At 42.1% G+C, this 15,886-nt stretch overlaps 2 protein-coding genes and 1 non-coding gene across 3 annotated transcripts; 1 reads left to right on the forward strand and 2 right to left on the reverse strand.

The window, feature by feature from the left end:
• Positions 1 to 92: 92 nt before the first annotated feature.
• Positions 93 to 6,595, reverse strand: tsen54 (TSEN54 tRNA splicing endonuclease subunit). The gene is made up of 12 exons (XM_058654390.1): positions 6,492 to 6,595; positions 6,056 to 6,214; positions 5,245 to 5,308; positions 4,359 to 4,442; positions 4,170 to 4,268; positions 4,010 to 4,062; positions 3,802 to 3,915; positions 3,030 to 3,486; positions 2,808 to 2,943; positions 2,188 to 2,248; positions 1,250 to 1,363; positions 93 to 466 (listed from the first exon to the last, which is right to left on the reverse strand). Exons 1-12 carry the CDS (start codon positions 6,545 to 6,547, stop codon positions 316 to 318), a joined length of 1,548 nt encoding a protein of 515 aa, XP_058510373.1. The 5' UTR covers positions 6,548 to 6,595; the 3' UTR covers positions 93 to 315.
• Positions 6,596 to 7,557: 962 nt separating this feature from the next.
• On the forward strand, positions 7,558 to 10,075 carry LOC131475628 (C-reactive protein-like). Its single transcript, XM_058653864.1, has 4 exons — positions 7,558 to 7,581; positions 7,657 to 7,727; positions 8,395 to 8,602; positions 9,452 to 10,075. The coding sequence occupies exons 2-4, from the start codon at positions 7,676 to 7,678 to the stop codon at positions 9,855 to 9,857; spliced, it is 666 nt and encodes a 221-aa protein (XP_058509847.1). The 5' UTR covers positions 7,558 to 7,581; positions 7,657 to 7,675; the 3' UTR covers positions 9,858 to 10,075.
• A 204-nt stretch (positions 10,076 to 10,279) lies between these two features.
• Positions 10,280 to 10,351, reverse strand: trnat-cgu (transfer RNA threonine (anticodon CGU)). The gene has a single exon. It is a non-coding gene; the product is annotated as a tRNA-Thr (tRNA).
• Between the last annotated feature and the right edge of the window lie 5,535 nt (positions 10,352 to 15,886).

Here is a 15,886-nt window from a genome sequence, read left to right on the forward strand (position 1 = left end):
CTATAGAGTTTGGTGCAGGGAGTGAGCTGCTTACAGACGGACACAAACATGCAGCTTCCAGTACAAAAAAAAAAAAGATACAGTAGACTTAAGACGATGTACTTTTTATTAGGTGATCATTTCAGTGCCATCACTTTAAGAAAGCACATTCACAAGGCAAAGAGTGGAACCTTTGACCACAAAATCTAATCACGTCCAAGTGAACTTTGGCACCAAAAATTACACAACAATGTGAATGTAACCCTTTAGGAAATGAACTTTTTTTCCCCAAACCGTCAGTCAAACAGATGCAGATTCAGATTGGAGTCCTCCGTGTCAGGGATACACGTCCACTGGCAGCTGGAAGTCTTTGAAGGTGTAAAAGGAGACGTCGCCATAGTCGACCACAGCGAAGACTACGGGGACGTCTCCCGTCTGGGACGCCAGCAGCTTGATGGCTCGCAGGTCGGGCACGGGGCCGTCGAAACTGAAGCGCAGCAGGGACAGACACACATCAGAGAGGCTTCTCACCAGACCAGACAAACATTGCTAAGTTGACACACAGCCGAGTACAAATATTTAAACTTGAGTAATTTATTTGCATATAGCACCTGACGGGAAAAAAGTGGAAGTTTTGTTTTGCAATGGATGGGCAAATATTTACAGGTTGTAGTCGTGAGGTTTGCACAAACGAAAACAAAAAACTATGGACAATCTCCTGCTATTATAAATCAGTTTTTTTTTTATATTGGAAACTAGTTTATAAACCGCTGGGAACACAGAACACAACGCCGCCTCGTTTGGTAGGCGTGTGTCACAGGGGTAAACCCAAAGAAAGGATTTTAAACCAAATCAGTAACACATTGGATCTTTAAACTCACAAACGGAGGGGGCAGCAGATGAATAACAACCGTGTCCCATGATGTAAAAATGCTGATCTCATGTATGGACTTTGGTGTGGGGTATTCAGCAGTTTACAAAGTCATGCAAAACATCAGCTTCCAGTCAGAAAGGGCTTTCCAATGGTGTGATTAAGTGGGCAACATTTTTGTTTGGCAGCATAGTTCAGTCAGTAAGATTTTATTAGTCACCGGGGAAATTAACCAATTTTCTGTCATTTCCAGGTAACCGATGTAATTACTGATTTATATTACATTAATGTAAAAGAGGCATTTATCTCTGACGCCATGCGAGTCATGTATCAGTTGTTTTCTGTAAACTGACGCTGAGTCAACAGGCTCTCTGATGGTCTGATTGTTCCATTACTTACCTGCACACACACATGTGGGAGTAAGGTTTCCCCGGGTGGCTCTTCTTGAATTCAGCCACCGAATCTGGTTGGTAAACACTGAAACGAATCCCCCACTCGTCCGACTCTTTCAACCTGAGTGAACAAAGCAAAAGCTTGTCAGATTCTGGACAATGCATCGCCCAGGGAGGCAGCGAGCCGCTCAGCTTTGTCTCACGGCCTTTGTGGGTTTATAAATTAAAAGAAAGAAAGAAAGCAAGCGAGACAACCGCGATTCAAATGAAGACCAAACTCTGATTTGTCCTTCTTTGTCACAATGACCAGACAGGCGCCACACGGACTCGCATTTGAGCGCTATATTTTCGTGCTGCAAAATTGAATCAATGCATGTCACGTGTCAAATTGGACACTCTAAAATGAACGTAGGTGTGAGTGTGAGAGTGGGTAGTGGAAGTTGTGTTCCCACTAGTATCCCACTTTTTTAGTGCCTGCTCTGCCGAGGTTCCAAGCGAGCTGAGGCGATACCATGTGTGACGTCACCAGACTGTCGGCCACTGATTGGTCAGAGTGCCGTCTTTTTACATAGTGGCTTGTTGCCCACCATCCACAAAAATAGAGTTAATTTATTAAGTTTTTCAGTCTTTTTTTGGTTTCAAAATAGATTATTTATGTAGATCAATTGACAACATTTAACCTGGCCCAAAAAAGAAAAAAAAGCATAATTCCTGAGAATAAATTAAAGCAACACGATGTAAATTTAGCTGAGCAATGACACTTGCGTCATGTGCATATACACACGTCAATGCAACGTGGTTAATAGAAAGCAATTGAATGCAAATCTCCTGTTACTAATCCTATAATTACTGTTTACTCTTCTTTTCTTTTGCCTAATCTCAGTCTTTTCTTTTTTTAAAACCAGTTTTCAATGTAAACTCAAGAAAAAAAGAAACAAATAATACCTGGACACCCCCTCGAGTAAATTTGTCGACTTAATCACATTGATTTTTTCCAACAGTTCCCCTGGAATAAGAGAAAAGTGGGAGAGAAAAAAAAAATCAGTAACATGGTGTTGCTCTAAATTAGACTGTGAATGTGCTTTTAAGGTCCAAGAGGCGACAGTGACAGCTAAATGACAGGTGTGTTGTTGTTGTTATATGTGTAACAAGTCATTTTTTCCAGAACTCTCCATCGCACATTATTCCAGACCTGCAGTGATCCGTCATCTTAAACATTCCCGACACTACACAAGCTGAATCCTGAATCTTCTGTACTCAGTTGAGGGCTTGTTTAGTCGTTTAGGGACACAACAGCTGTCCACCATATTCATGTTATATAAATATGGACAGTGAGGAGACAAGTTGCCTGACATATTACCTGGTATATATGCATCTACAGATTAAAAACGGAATGGTTTCCTGTCTGTCATGGTGTAAAGTCCTCCATTTTGAAAAGCATCAGGGATTAAAACAGAGGCTTGACAACAACAACTCACACAGATGGAGTGTGACATCGCACCGATTCTCAGGCAGAATATTGAATAGTGGACCTTTATAGTTAAATCAATTGCATGTGCTCTCACTGGTGGGGAGTGGCTGTCTTGGGTCATGTAAAGGAGTGACTTCTCTGTTCCACAAGTGGGCTGGTCGACCGTCACATCTACTCTGCCGCCGCGCCATGAGCTCCTGATACTCTGTCCAGTTTCTGCACTGCTGAACCTGGAAGGAAGGAAGACAACACAGTCATTCCCCGGAAAAGACTCTTTCAGTGAGGTTAAGTCTCTTTTGAATCAGCTGCTATAAACCTCTCTGTCTTTGTTGACGTCCCCCCGCCGCCTCCGTCTGTCGTCTTCCCTCCCCTGCTCCTTTGAGGACATCGCCACCTTCCGCAGGTTTATTTTCTGCCTCCAGGTGGCAACTTCACAGACTCCCACAGCTAAACCCCCCGGCAACAGCGAGGGGTCCGGAGACGTTAGGCTGTCGGACAGAGACTCCCTAGAGCCCAGGTCAGGGAACGGGATGGAGCTAAAGTCCCAGCGGGAGGAGGAGGTAGAGGTGGTGCTATGATTTGATTCTTTGCACTCGAGAACATCTCCCGACCACCAGGTCCGACCCCCATCTTCATCTGCTGTACTTGTGGCGGAACACTGGACCTCCAGAGTCTCTGGAGAGGTCATCAAGTGAGACTCGGGAGGTTTCCCATCCTTCTCGTCCTTGTCCACTTCCATCATCTCAGTGGTGGAGTCTTGTTTTTCAGTACGACTGTGGCAAGAACACAAAAAGCTGCTTTCAGACGTGCACCCAGGAGACTGTCCAGAATAGGCTGACTGTATATTGTATTTTTGCACAAAGTGTCTACCATTACAGGTTTCAGTCCAAAACACTGTCATGTTCCCATATTTCTGGTAATAGCCTGTGCTTATACAGCTTCCATTTCTGATGTACAATTCAGCAATTTTTATCAATCTAAGCCCACGTAGTGATACAGAATATGAGGTCTGCTCATCATTAGTGTAAATACTGCCTGATCCTATGGATGAAAAAGATTATTTAACAAACACAGGGTGCTGGATGTACCTGGATGTTGGCATGGGGGTGGGGCTGACACTGCGTTTCCTCTTTGGCTGTCTCCCCACTTTGTCCCGTGACTGAGGCAGGTTCAGCTGCCTCGCGTACGTCGACGGTTGAGAGCTGCGAGAAGCCACGAATCAACGTCATCCAAAAAAATCCCTAACTCAGTTTCTCCAAAACACAAAGTGCACAGAAGCTGTAAGTTTCCCGTTACCTGGGATCAAACCTGTGCACCACGTAGCCAAGCCTCTTCAAATGCCCAAACACCTTTGTGAGGAGAGAAAGTCGTGAGAACTGACAAATTGACGCGTGAGATTTCATTATGCAAACAAACTGGCATTGTGTTTGCTGTGAGTGTTCCAAGGAACTTGTACCTGATACTGAAGGAGGCTCACGGTGTTTGAGGACAGAAATCTCTCATAACCGTCCTGAATGGAGAGCGGCAAGTCCTTATAGAACACCTGCAGGTTGCCCTATTCACACAGTGACACTCAAACAGATCAGAAACTTGCAGTTACTGCAGAAAGATTGTTATTTAAACAAGAGTTTTGTCTTCCACTCACACACTCCATGAGGTACAGAGCCTCTTCAGGGAGGAGATACTGTTTTCCATGTGCAGAAAAACCCATTGTCTGCCAAAACTTTCCCTGTGTGAAAAATATATCATTATAAGTGATAACTACTACCATACATTTAAAAAATAGTACAACAGTTGATGGGAGATGCAGCACAGTAGTTTGTCATGAGGCGTGTGAGTATTTATGGTTTCTTCCACTTAGTGTGATACCGACTATGACCACTGATGCATTTTATTTTAAACACGTATCACTGTTGCTATGGTTTCAGAAACAGGGTCTTGTATTGTGAACATTCCTGAGGTTTTGCTTTAATGTGGATGAACAGAAACAGGGACTTTGGAAGCAGATGCCGTGTTCTTTAAGTCACAACTCCACTAGCAGAACCCAGTAAATTAAAGTGTTGTTAGAGTTAGATGCAGGTACATGGAAATAGTAGGGCTGCAACTAACGGTTACTTTCATAATCAATTAATCTGTTGATTTTTTTCTCGATTAATCGAGTACTTGTTTGGTCCACAAAATACCAAACCTGGTAATGACGATGTTCTCGGAAGTGTTGTTCTGTCCACCAACTAAAATGTCAAATCAGTTTTGATGATTTATTTGTTCTATTGTTGTTATATGGAGCAAAGAAACCAGAAAATTCACATTTAAGAAGCGGAAAATTGTTGATGATTAACTCAGTTATCGATTAATCGAGGATTCGTTGCAGCCCTAATGGGTAGTGTACCCCTGAGTTTAAAAAACATGACTACAAATTTTCAAAAATGCTTTTGCCTCTTTATCACAACATCATTTACCATGGTTGTGCTTCAGCATTTGAATCAGTCAGCGTTTGTATGTGAAGGCAAGGTAAATTTCTCTGTACTCACAGCTGGAGACTGAAGCTCCACAACTTGGTCACTTGGAATCCATGTCGCCTTTACCAGGTTTCCTCTGCAGGAAAATACAATAAGAACACACACCATAGGTCACAACCTGACTCTGCTGTTTGTGCATCTTCTTAAGACAGTTAACAGGGCACAAAGGCCTCCTCAACCGTGGACAGTGCAGATTTGAAAAAGGCATGCTTCTCCTTGATAGTGCAATCAAAATATGGTAGTATGAGGTCCCCACAAATAAAATCTATGCCAGCTTAAGTCAATAATAGATTACGAAACTATTCAGTGCTTTATCTCACCATTATACAGCCTTTTCCTGCTGGAAGCTGACTTTTGTAAATCAATCACTCTCCTGCACCAAAGTCCATAGAGAAAATCAGCGCATTTTGCTCAAGAGGACCAAAGAGCTGCTGGTCTACCGCTGCCTTGTTTGGTACGTTTGTGTCCCTTTGGTTAATCTGAATGAAAGATTTAAAACACCAAAATCACAGGATAAAACATTTCAAATGACTGATGGAGGCAGCGGTGGATCAACAAATCCAGTGTGTATGGACTTTGGTGTGGGGAGAGCGAGATGAAGCAGGGGACATATTCTTAAATGACTATGTATATTTCATTAAGTTTCGCCGGTGAAGAGCCTAATCCCTGGTGTTTCTTTGTGTTCCAGGTGGCACCCGTGTTTTCACTGCTGAAGCCTGAGCTGTCCCTTTAATATTTCACAGTCTGTGTATGAGAGAATTGTGTGAGTAGCCCATCACCGAAGAGGAATCAGAGGGACTGTGTTGACATGACGTTCACTCACAGCCTCTCCACTCTCTCCTCTGACGTGAGGCTCCAGTGTTCACTCAGACTCTGCTCGAGTCGCTGTCGCTGCTCGCCTGAGTCGTTGGGGAAGAAGTCCTTCTGTCCCCTCACTGGGATCTTGTGACACCTGGACCGAGCGGCAAACAACTCAGATGGACTGGAATTAAAAAACAAACAAAAACAAAACACAGGACAAAGATCAGCTGTAGCTTTACAAATGTGACTTTATTCCAGCTTCCGCACCCCCCGCAAGCTACAACTTTTAAGCTACTTTTCCACATATGTGTCTTTACTCCATCACCCCATGTCCAAACATGTGGACAAAACAACCGCTCAAAAGCTCCCACAGCTGAGAAAACTGAGAGGGGACAGCCGCGGAGTGACACCGACGTTTTGTTTAACACGTATTTACGTTGTTTCGGGCGACAACGCACCTTAATATTTCGCTGTATCGGCTTTCCGCGGAGTCCGTGCTGTTCCGCTCCGCCATGTTTGTTGCGAGTATGGCCTCCTGCCCCCTCCATGACGTCACGTCCCCTCCGGGTCCTAAAGCCCGCCCTGTTCGATATGCACTTTGTATTAATCTGTATATACTCATTTCTGTATATCCTTGTGGCTAAATGTCTGTATGTTCCTATTCTTGAATAAAAAGTTAAAGAAAAGAAAAAGAAAAGAAATGAAATGAAATGAAATAAAATAAATATGTTACCAGCAGGACTTACAGATGCTGGGTCACACCGAGCTTTGTTCTTCAGTTTACATATCTTGTTGTTTCCTTTCCCTAGTGATGTCACAGTGATGTGATGTCATAGAAATTAAACGGTAATACGTGAACGGCTGATGATCGTCACTGGCAGCTGTCTTGGGATCAGGAACGGGCCCTGAACTCAGAAATTCCGAGTTCTGACTACAAATGGAATGTACCACAAGTCAGATATTTAACTTAAAGCATAGTCAGCTCTAACTATTGGGGCTTTTCCATTATACAGTTCAAGCACTACTCAGCTTGACTCTACTCATGTTTTTTTCTGCTTTTCCATCAGTGATAGTACCTGGTACCTGATGTTTTTTTTAGTACCTGCTCTGGTGAGGTTCCAAGTGAGCTGAGCCGATTCCCGGTCATGCAGGAAGTACTAAACGATTCATTGAACAAATCTTTTTTCAAATCAACTAATTCTAATGATTCAGTTACACCAAAAACAACTGCTTTACAAGTCGACGACCTTGGCCACACTAAGGAGGTTCTACAGTAATGGAAAACAACATGCCTGATCCCAAACCAAGCAGAGTCAGTCGAGTCAAGTATTATCACAAAACTAATATTTTACATTGAACTGTAAACTGTGATGTTTAAGTCTGAATATTGACCTGTTAGCTCCGCTTGTTCACTGAACTCTGCATTTTAACTGATAATTTTTTCTGCCATATGGACACTGGCCTGACACAATCTTAAGTCCACAGGGTCATTTTACCTTTAAAAACCCCCAAGTGCTCATTGTCCACAGCTCCACAACAGCACAGCAGGTAAGCAGCTTCATTTTAATTTAACACCAGGTCATATCACCGTGTAGTTTTAAAATGCTTGATGCACTGTTTCAGTGTCTGCAGGTCTGACAAGATGCGACTTCAAGCTGCCATTTTCCTCATCGCCACCTCCGGGGTGTTGGCTGGTATGTGTGAAATCTTTCACATGCACAATTTTGAACAGAATGAAAAATGTTTGGCAAAGACAGTGGTGGAAATCTTACTGATAGGCAAGAAGTGCTAAACAGGTAAATTCATTGGTGAGATGGAAAAAAGCGGCAATTTTGTATGACTAATGACTGGAATTTCACATTTTCAGACGTATTACACATTTGTTTTGCATGAAATTCTATGCTGATTGACATGGGGTCTCAAAACCAGAATGTTGAATTCATTTCCCAAAAAGATAATCATTTTTTGTGAATAATTGTTTTGTTATGTGTTTAATTTTCTATGCACTCCAGTCAAAATGCCTCAGCACCACTCCAATCACATACGTACAGTAGAACAGTATTTTTGAGCACTAAAATGCTGTGCTTTAGCTATTGACATATTTTCAATATTAGGTGGAATAGAGGAAGCTCAATACCCAGAGTTAAATGCAATGAATTCTACACACCACCAGATGGAAGCAAACGTTCTCAAATGAGAACCATTCTTCAACAGAAGGTCTAACTTTCATCACTGGTCTATCCGGAGCCAAATTTGATGATTTATTAGTTTGATTAGTTTTAATAAATATATATTATTGTGTCTACATTTAGGGGCATTAAAGAGGGTTTCTGTTTCAATTTGTTTATCTCTCTCTCGCAGGGAGCGTGGCCATAAAGTCCGCTGTGTTTCAGAAAGAAACAAGTTCCAGCTACCTGGAATTGGTCCCCCTGAAGCCGCTCAGCCTCAGCGCCTTCACGCTGTGCATGCGCGTGGCCACCGAGCTCAAAGGAGAGCGCGAGGTCATCCTGTTCGCGTACCGCACGAGAGACTTCGACGAGCTGAACTTGTGGCGAGAGCTGGACGGCAGGTACAGCACTGACAACAACACTACCACTCCACAGACAAACCAGTACTTACTTTGAACATTTAAAGCTGTAGATTGATGATGCGCTTCACATCACTACTGATGGAGGGAAGGCGGAAGCATAACAACTAGCTAGTGAAGTGAGGCAGCAGCAAACTTTAGGTTAAATAGTTAATCCTGGTTCTCTGAAATGCCCCTCAACTTAGAAATTCTGACATCCAACTATAACTGGAATGCTACCAGAATGAATTTTGAAAGAGACAGTTGGAATATAGACTGTCTAAGGCCGTATCTCAGTCATTTCAGTCAGACTAAGACAATAATTCAGTTTTCTTAATGTCATGTAAACACGTTAGTCCGACTAAACTCGAGCTAGTCTTAGTTGGACAAGCATACCTGGATAATGCGAGTCATAGTCTGATTACTCCTGCATGTATGCACTTAGTCGGACTTGGTGTTCTGCGCATGCTCCGGAAAGGTCAACAGGAAACTGATTCAATATGCACTTACTTATAGAGAGATACAGCGCCACCTTTGGAGGCGGAGTCAGATGTGCACAACGATAATTATTGATTTTTTTGTCGGACTATGGTCTAAGCTTGAATAAATAAAAAGGAGTGTCATTATTACAACAATGCCAGTAACATTGCTAATTGTACTCCAGTTCTCCAGCTTCTACTGAAACGTCCTCTTCAATACTACAATTAATATTTCAATCAATACTTATATTATAACACTAACCTCCCCTGTGCTGCTGCTGTATACACACAAACTCCCCCTCAATAATGTTACATCATTTCTGTTCATGAAGACCAAACAGAATTCACATGACTCTTGTCCCCTTGTGTCCAGATTGGCTTTCTACCTTAGCGGAGAGGGCGTTTTCTTCGATGTCCCTCAGCTTGGGGCCCTGGAGACTCACCTGTGTGCCAGCTGGGATTCCAGCTCTGGCGCTGCTACCATCTTCATGGACGGCAAGAAAAGCTTGACCAAAATTTACAAGAAAGGACACAGCATCCGCTCTGGGGGCACGGTCATCATCGGACAGGATCCAGACACCTACTTGGGTGATTTTGATGCCAACCAGAGTTTTGTCGGTGAGATCTCAGACGTAAACATGTGGGACCACGTCCTCCCTGCCAGCACCATCCAGGACATTTACTCAGGGAAGAGGGGACCGAGAGGGAATGTTTTCGACTGGGAAAATATAGATCTTAAAATAAGGGGATCGGTAGATGTCGTTACTTATGAGCTGTAGATTTCAGGCACCTGTATATCTGTGAGGATTACAGGTTGTTGAACAAATGTATGTCTGTGAACAAACATCATTGGCACTGAAATATCTGCCAGCTTCAAAATCTTAAGAATATCATGCAGTAGACTGGATTTTCTGACTGTAACCTAATGTGTGTGGTGCTCTGTAAACCACTCAATGGTTATTGTTATCAATAAAAAGAAACTGTATGACATTAACAATGCCTTTTTTGGTGGAATATAAATCGTGTATGACAGATAGAACTAACACCACTCACCCAATTTATACAACACACTGTTTACAGCTCATTTTTTGTAGTTAATAATTAATAACACTGATTTTCAGGCTCATCATAAGGTGGAACAAACCTGCCAAAATGACACTACATTTATACTCAAAAATTGTCAAATTCACCATGCTTTGACAGGCACGGACGGGGTTCGAACCCGCGATCTTCGGTTTACGAGACCGACGCCTTACCACTTGGCCACCGCGCCTGACAGTGCCGAGCCGTCACAATGTCGAGATTTAATCCCCTACATATATCCATTCTGACCATATCGATCGCAAACGATATAAAATATTCCAAACTTTAAAAATACCATACTGTCTTTACTTTCCTATCCATCGCACTTACATTAATTTACGTCCACGTTGTCCACTCTGAAGAGCAGATTATAATTGAAGCAGTTACTACGTTATGACAGCTTGAAAATGTCATTGAAACCTGCTCCGAAACCTGTCCCACCTGAATGTCCCGGGGTATTAAATGTTTACTACAAGCATTGTTTCGTCGATTATATTTTTGGCGGCCGCCCAAATTAGACAAAGTGTCAAATGTCTGACCGAGGTTTGGCGTACCTTGGCCACCATACACGGGGAGGAGAGAGGAGGGCACACACGGAAGCAGCTGAAGCGGTTCTGTGTCCCTGAAACAGAAACATGTGAAAGTTTCGCGTTTCGGATGTTTGGAAGTTTGTTCAGACTTCGCGAGGAACAGCTAATGCTGTAAGTAAGACTACGGAGATTTCTTGAACAATTGGTTTGTAATTTTGTTTGTTAATGTGAGATAATGAATGGTGTAAATAAGCTAAAGTGTTAGCTTGCTAGCACATAATAGCATATAGTCTCTTCGATATGTGTTTGTTGGTTGTGGATAATTCATACATATTACACATATCAACCGGCACATTTTGCTGCCGTGTTAATTTTAGATTCCACCGATCTCACTGTGTATTTTCAGTTTAAATGACATTATTTAGAGTTCTTGTTAGCCCCAACGCCTTCGCCAAATCGTGTGGAAAATTCCTAATACTTTATTAAATCCGTACTGATAGACATCGTATGTGTGTGATTAACACGAATTAATTGTTGCTACATATAATTATGAGCCACTTGATCAATTCGGCATATAAAACAGGGGATCATAAGATTACATTTTCTTTTATTCAAAGCGAGTTGATCACATTTTTATATATATATGTATATATGTATATATATTATATATATATGTATATGTATATGTATGTGTATATATATATATATATATATATATATATATATGTATATATATGTATATGTGTATATATATATATAGCTCAATTTGTTGGACCTGAAATATACTCCCGATCACTTTTTAAGTCGCTGTGTCACTGACATGTTTGTGTTGTTTTCTGCAAGACTTCGTTCTTGTGCCAGTAACAACAACCAATCAGAAGTAGAACTATGGGGAATTAAGTTTAATTTCCCAGGAAATACTCAAGCATTGATGTTGGAACTTCTCATTGCTTAGTTTAAATCATGACGTATGCTTGTTCCAGTTTTTGACAGCGCCCGATCTTCAGCTCAGCACCATTGTCTGCTTCACCATGCCGCTGGTGGTGGATGCCATGTGGGCACTGTGGAGCATTGGGGCTGGCATCTATGACTACTTCCACACCAGTGCCATGGAGGAGCGGATCCATACGCTGGAAAACGCCCTCACTATCCATCAGTTTGTGATCACAGCTCTGTCGGCAGGCTTCATCCTGCTCATGATGTACATACTGTGGAGAAAATACTAAAATGTCTCCTGGGCTACACCAACCAAGGCCTGGCATCCACTAAATACCTTTCAGTACACAGGCAAGTTTCCACCCAGATGTTGGGAAGAGACAGTTTTTTTGCACAGCACAAAATGTATGCTGCTCATACATGAAGATTAAACATGTTCAGTCGGGACATCCTGATCAAGGTCAGGAGACTGGCGGGCAGCAAAACAAAAGGAAAAAAGTAGCTTCATGAGGACATGTTGTCTCTGAGAACTTGATTTGTTGTGTCTCACTGTGTTTTGGATGTTAAACTGGCCTGAGGTTATCTAAAGACCATTCATCCATCATCAATACCTCATAATCTTGGACGGTTGCAGGGGGAGCTGGAGCCATTCCTAGCTGATAGTGGGGGTATACAGTACATGGACAGACATTAACCCCAAATAGAGATGCAATTTTGCACTTTAACATGTTTTGGTGCCAAGCTTGAAGGTCTTTTTTGTCTAGTTGATAATATTCTGAGTTTATGCCCATAACCTTAACACACCTTATCAATGTGTTTGTCAAAGTTGATGATCAAACTTTAGTAGGATGACCAAGAAAAACCATGTAAATGCTAAAACAAGCACAAAGTCACAATAGAAGCTGAAGGGTTAAATCCATAAAAAGAAGACAAATTGTAGCGATCACCTGGGCAACTTCAGGCTACTAATTGCCATGCAAACAGAAGAGACTAGTTTTTACAAACTTATATTTATTTAAAATAACCGAATTTTTAAATTGTATTGATTCCTGTAAATTGACGTTATTATCTGCCTATTATACATTGTAATCATGATTGAATCACCTCTGCCCTGAGATAACAAAGGGCCTTAAACAATCTCCACCTCTTTGGTGACTCAATTTTCCAGAGCTGTGAGGAGTCATGTGCTGAGAATCCACTCTAGACACACTGTAACCTAGATTTTGACTTTAATCCAGAGCTACAGAGAGAGAGAGAGAGAGAGAGAGAGTAGTGTCACAAGAAGGCATAACATCAACATTCACACAGTTCTTGAGAAAATCCTAAGTGTTTTCTTGCAACAAAACATACCATAGTCATGTTTATGAGTTTACACAGAAGCTACTGCAATTAATGAAGTGGAAGATTTCTATTATTGTGTTCCAGTTGCCTCTAAAGTCGGTACTTTTTATGACGTACAAGGACATGAGTTTATGCAAATTGGGCAACTTGGAATTACAACTTTAGGGGGCGCTGTAATTGAACCTTCCTCCTCGTAACTAGGAATGCAATATTATTCTACAAGGTCCAGTATGTATGGATTAGTCGCCTCTAGTGGTGAGACTGCAGATTGCAACAAACGGATGAGGACTCCTATGCCCACCTTTTAATTTAGTCAGGGAACTACAGTGGCCTTCGCATTCTAGAAAGGATAAAAACACTCCTTCACAACTCTTCCACTCTCTCTGCTTCTTCCTCATCCTTCATTAATGCATCAGGTCTATGTGGACGTTCTGCTACGTTTGCTGTCATCTGGACGATGGTGGCACCCGTTAAGAAAGGCCTTTGCCTCAAGTTCATATTAAAGGCTTATTTTAAATCACTGAAAAAAAAAAACTGCCACTATAGCCTCCCAAATGTTACACACTGCACGTTTAACGAAATGAGCATAGTAAACAAGGTGATAATATTGAAAAGTTGGGTTGTGAATAAGTTCGTGGACAAACAGTTTAAACTCTAGGTTATAGGTGGATGTGACTCATTTATATTGTTACGGTGAAGCAGAAAATATCCAAGAGATGCCTTTGTCTGCTGTGGTTTGCACTTATTCTGGTAGCAGGTTGAAAACAGTTACATTCAAACACTGGGGTATTCATTAATTTATTGCTTTTTAGTCACTGTGTTCGAGTGTGTGTGTGTGTTTATTAGTCTGTAGCACAAGTTTCCTGACTAATTGTTTTAAATGTGGTCAAGTAATGTAATCAGACATGTTGGTCACTTTTTGCTCCTGTTGTACTTTGTACAGTACCAACCACTAACATGGCTACTACTAAAGGGAATGTGTTCAGAGCTCAGAGCCACTTTGTGTTTTAATTATGCCCTTTTTGTTCACATCATGGTTAATGAGTTGTATTTAAATAAAATAATTTAAAACAACTTGTTTGTTTTTTTTTTTTAACACCAAACAAAATCTCCAGGTTGTCTCACGACATGTAAAGATCCGACACCCACACACATATTGACAAAACATAATAATAACCAGGTTTTGTCTCTGAGGTGGTCTACTATCAGGGTGAAGTGGAATTTGCTTGTGGAAAGTTTCCTTTTAATAACAGTCTGGATTTAGGTGGAATATATTTTAATTATGCAATTTCAGAGGGCTTTTATTTTTGAAAGTCTACGTCCATCGCTATTATTTTGAAATTGCACACTCTTACATAATGTCTAGTATATAAATGTCACCAATTTTTAGTTGGATACATTACATGTCATTTAGCAGACGCTTTTATCCAAAGCGACTTACAATAAGTGCATTTAAACATTTGGGTACAAATAAGAGCTAGAAGTAAGTAAGAGCTTCAAGAAAGCCAAACTATGAAGTGCTAGTCATTAGTGCAATGTATAAGCGGAAGATGTAGAGGCTTTCCGCTGTCCAGATGTCGATGGGGAGCTCGTTCCACCATTTGGGAGCTAGGACAGTGAACAGTCTCGAGTTCTGCGAATGCCTCTGCGATCCTCTCAGTGAGGGGGCAGCAAGCCGGTTTGCTGATGTAGAGTGGAGTGGGCGGGCTGGGGTGTAGGTTTTGATCATGTCCTGGATGTAGGCTGGACCGGATCCGTTTGTAGCATGGAATGCAAGCACTAGAGTCTTGAAGCGGATGCGAGCAGCTACAGGAAGCCAGTGAAGGGAGCGGAGGAGCGGTGTAGTGTGGGAGAATTTTGGTAAGTTGAAGACCAGTCGAGCTTCTGCATTCTGGATGAGTTGCAGAGGTCGAATGGCACACGCAGGGAGACCAGCCAGGAGGGAGTTGCAGTAGTCCAAGCGTGAGATGACAAGAGCCTGGACCAGAACCTGTGCCGCCTTCTGGGTTAAAAGAGGCCGTATCCTTCTGATGTTGTGCAACATGTATCTGCAAGATCGAGCTGTTGCAGCAATGTTGGCAGTGAGGGAGAGATGGTCATCAAGTGTCACACCCAGGTTCCTTGGGGTATGAGAAGGAGCTACCACAGAGTTGTCGAGGGTGATGGTTAGCTCTGTGGTGGGAGAGCCCTTTCCTGGGAGAGAAAGAAACTCAGTCTTGTCGAGATTGAGTTTCAGGTGATGGTCAGACATCCACTGAGAGATGTCGGTCAGACAAGCGGAGATCCGTTCTGCTACACGTGTGTCGGAGCTGGGAAAAGAGAGAATGAGTTGGGTGTCATCAGCGTAGCTGTGATAGGAAAAACCATGAGAGAGAATAACAGAACCAAGAGAGTTGGTGTATAGAGAGAAGAGGAGAGGGCCCAAGACAGAACCCTGACGGACCCCAGTAGCTAGAGGACAGGGTTCCGACACAGATCCTCTCCAGGTTACTCTGTATGTTCGGTTTTGAAGATAGGACGAGAGTAGGGTAAGTGCAGAGCCTGAGGAGGTTAGAGAAGATCGAGAAAAGTTTTTTGGGGTTAGAGAAAGATACGATAATATTAAGGATACAATAATCTCTGTAAGTTATTTCCAAAATCGTTAAAAAAACTGTGGATGCCTGGACGGTCGACTGTTTTGTTCGTCTTGGTCTATAACATCTTCCCACCAAGTTTGGGGAAATTCGGTGTAACTCAATTTTGCTTCTGTTTTCACCTTGGGGGCGCTATAGAGCCCTTGAACAACGCACAGGTCCGGAAACTATACCAATATCGCATTTTCGCCAGACCTGACCTTCATGCCAAGTTTTTATGCACGCTAACCCTCTCAAAAATGACTGGAAAGCCACAGATATAATAATCTGAAGGATAAAAACAAT

Source organism: Solea solea, chromosome 16, assembly GCF_958295425.1.
Source record: "Solea solea chromosome 16, fSolSol10.1, whole genome shotgun sequence".
Taxonomy (NCBI): Eukaryota; Metazoa; Chordata; class Actinopteri; order Pleuronectiformes; family Soleidae; genus Solea; species Solea solea.